The 3,158-nt window shown below is 62.9% G+C and overlaps 1 protein-coding gene across 1 annotated transcript in view; it reads right to left on the bottom strand.

Moving 5' to 3' along the window:
* Positions 1-2,182, bottom strand: part of ZADH2 (zinc binding alcohol dehydrogenase domain containing 2) — a 5,536-nt gene extending 3,354 nt beyond the window's left edge. Inside the window, exon 1 of the mRNA XM_026039762.1 lies at positions 1,991-2,182. Within this exon, the coding sequence (XP_025895547.1) occupies positions 1,991-2,157 (167 nt within the window). The 5' untranslated portion in view covers positions 2,158-2,182. The remainder of the gene's footprint in view (positions 1-1,990) is intronic.
* Between the last annotated feature and the right edge of the window lie 976 nt (positions 2,183-3,158).

The following is a 3,158-nucleotide window of genomic DNA, read 5'->3' as shown; positions in this document are numbered from 1 at the left end:
AGTCACCCATTTTATTTATACTGAGCAGTGCTGAACCCCTCGTATTGTTTGTTGTAAAAAAAAAGGACGATGCTGTGGAAGGGAAGGAAATGCTGCTTCTTGCACCACAACAAAGCGTAAGACACTGAAAAGCCGCACCAGAGCCTTAAATATAGACAAAATAAGAGTCATCAAAGCCAGGGCTGTGCAAATGAAAAAAAAAAAAAGGCAAAACCACCCTACGTTATTTAGAACGAATAGCATAAATAATCATACATAATCATCCGCTTTTCACACTGGGATCCATTAGTTCTCGATTCGGAAACTTTCTCAGCCCCCCTTTTGCTTCTTTTCTATTTCTGCAAACTTTTTGCTATCTGCCACCGCAAAAGAAGATCGCTCCGGGTATTTAGGATACGAAATAGCGCGTCGCTGCGTTAAGAAAATCCTGGAGATCCCACGTAGCTTCCAGCAGGAGCAAATCCGCGCCCTTCCCTGCGATCCAGAGGGGCATCCGCGCCGCCCGCCCCCTGGGAACGGGGCAGGCGGCGGGGGCAGCGCGAGCGGCTTCGCCGGGGGCCTCGCTCGCCTCCTCCCGCGCCCCAGCGCCAGCCCTCCCGGCTTCTACACCGAGCCCGAGATTTACGGCATTTCCCGGCGAATAAAGGGGACGATGAATTTTCTTTCTTAAAAAAAAAAAAAAAAGAAAAAAAAAAAAGAAAAAAAAGCACAAATAAAGGTTATAGCCTTAGCTCTCCACAGGCGAAGGGAGAAAAGTTCCACTTAAATATCTCTGTGTGCAGGGACCCAAAGCATTTAATATCCCATTCCCCTAAACTCAAAACAAGATATTACTGCTGTGGAGTAGGATTGTTTTGCATTAAAAACAAAAAGCTCATAAAAAGCTTTTTATTATACTCTTCTTGGACACGGCGGGGACTAAAATGCACAACTGCACTCTCGGCACATTTTTGTCGCCGCYGTGCTGGTGTGTTTCTACCTGTGAGGAAACGGGTTTCGTGGGTGCCGTGCTCCTTGTGCCGGGGCAGCGAGGCGCTCGCCCCTGTCGGCTCGCGGCGGGGAGGCGCCGCGGGCGCGGGGCGCAGCTCCGCGGGGCGCAGCGAGGGGCAGCGCGCCGGGCCCGCGCGCCGCTCCGCGCCCACGCGCGTGCGCGCGGGGCAGCAGGACGGGCGGGAGGAGGGGAAGGTGTCGCCGGCGGCCGCGCGAGCGCCGGGAAACTTTCTGCTCCCRCGGGGGAAAAAGCCAAGCAAGGTGTGTGGGGGGGGTGAGCCGCCCGCGCGCGCGTGGGGGGGGCTCGGGGCTGCCCCGTGCGGCCGGCATCGCGCCTCCTCCCACCTCTGGCGAGGAAAAGGGGAATCAACTCCCGCCCCACTACTGGCGCAGGCTCGTCCGCGGGCGCTGCAACTCAGTGACTGGGGCTCGGGGGGCATTTGGGCCTCGGCAGTCCTGGGGCCAGGTGTGSAGAGCGGCGTGAAGCGCCGGGCGTGCTCGCGATCCCCGCAGCGCGTGTCCCCCCGCGCGCTGCTCGTGCTCGCGTGTCAGCCGGGCGCACACGCGGCGCGCTCGGGCTCCCTGCCGCTCCGCGCCCCGCAAGGCCCCGCCGGCCGCGGGGCGGGTCACGGGCCGCAGCCGCTGCTCCCTCCCCGAGGCTGACGCCGCCCGAGTCCCCCCCCCGAGCCGTCACCGGGGGTGCTGCCCCCAGCGCCCGTCCGTGGGGCGGCCTCTGGCCGCGCTCCCGCGAGGGAGAAGGGCAGGAGGAGGAGGGGCAGCAGGGGGAGGGGAGGAGGTGTCACCCCACAGCACGTGGCCGCGGCGCCCGGGCTGCAGCGCCAGRCGCCCCGAACAACAACAACAAACTACAACAACAACAACAACAGTAATAAAATTAAGTCACCAGTCGGCAGATGGCGGCTGGCGCCGCTCGCCGCAGTGCGCGGGAAGGCCGCGGGGAGCGCACGGGCCGCGGGGCGCGGAGGGGGGGGGTCCTCACCTGTTCCTCACCAGGAGGTCTCCGTCGCCCGGGATGGGCACGGGCGAGTCCCGCAGCAGCGTAACCGCTTCCCTGAAGTTCTGGCTCAGCTTGGTCACCACCAGCTTCTTCATGGAGCTGGGGATGGAGGAGCCCTGGAAGTCCAGGAAGTGGCGGGAATAGGACATGTCCAGGATGGGCCGCGGCCGGGGGCCAGCGAGGGCCGCCGCGGCGCCGGGCAGCTCCTGCCGCCGCCTCCAGCAGCAGCGCGGAGCCCGGCRGAGCAGCCAGGCGGCCCGCGCGCTCACGCTCATGTGCCCCGCGCCGCGCGGCTCCGCCCGCGCCCGCGCTGCCCCAACGGCCGCAACGGCCGTAACGGCCCCGCCGCCGCGGGCAAAGTTCGCCGCCCTCTCGCCTCGGCCGCGCTCCGCCCCGAGAACCTGCGGCCGGTAACAACAAACACGGCGTGGGGGAAAAATCAAAAGGCGTGTGTGCGGTGGGGAAAACGCTGGGAATGCTGCTAGGAACAATCCTTTAAGTCGCACGCTGCCTCTGGTTAACCGGTCTAAATAAATAAATAAAAGCGGGGGGACGGGAGAGGAAAAAACGCCCCGACCCCCACCCCACCCTTTATGGTTTACAAAAAAAAAAAAAAAAAAAAAAAAAAAAAAAAAGAAAAAAAAAAAAAAAAAAAAAAAAAAAACGCCAATAAAAAAAAAAAAAAAAAAAAAGAGAGAGGGGGGGAGAGAAGGGAGAGGCCGGAGGAAGCGCGATAAATTACGGCGGGTCGATAATGCTAGAGGCGCGGAGCGGAGCCGCGGGCCAATGTGCCCATGTTGCCATGAGCCGCCGCCGCGGAGCCGCCGGCCGCGCGCGGCCGCTCCGCCCCTTCCGTGCGAGACGTTTCACTTCCTCGCAAGGTGCTACGAATCAACCCCGAGCCGCCGGCGCGGCCGTTGGCGGCGGCCGTTGCGCGGCCGTTGGCGGCGGCGGTTGCGCGGCACGGGGGGGGGGGGCGCGCGGAGCGCGCGGCCCGGGCGCCCTGGGGGGCCGCTCTGTCCCCCGCCACTCGGAGCGGGACGTTGCCACGAACGGCTGTCAGTTGGCTCCGCTCCCGCGCCTGCCCCTGCTCGCTCTTACCGGCAGGAGAGCCGCCTCCTAAAGGAAAACAGTGCTCGCCGCGGAGCGC

This window comes from Nothoprocta perdicaria, unplaced genomic scaffold (genome assembly GCF_003342845.1).
Source record: "Nothoprocta perdicaria isolate Ctin4 unplaced genomic scaffold, notPer1 scaffold_24, whole genome shotgun sequence".
Classification (NCBI taxonomy): domain Eukaryota; kingdom Metazoa; phylum Chordata; class Aves; order Tinamiformes; family Tinamidae; genus Nothoprocta; species Nothoprocta perdicaria.
Note: the sequence above shows the minus strand (reverse complement) of the source record. Positions and strands in the feature narration are given on the sequence as shown.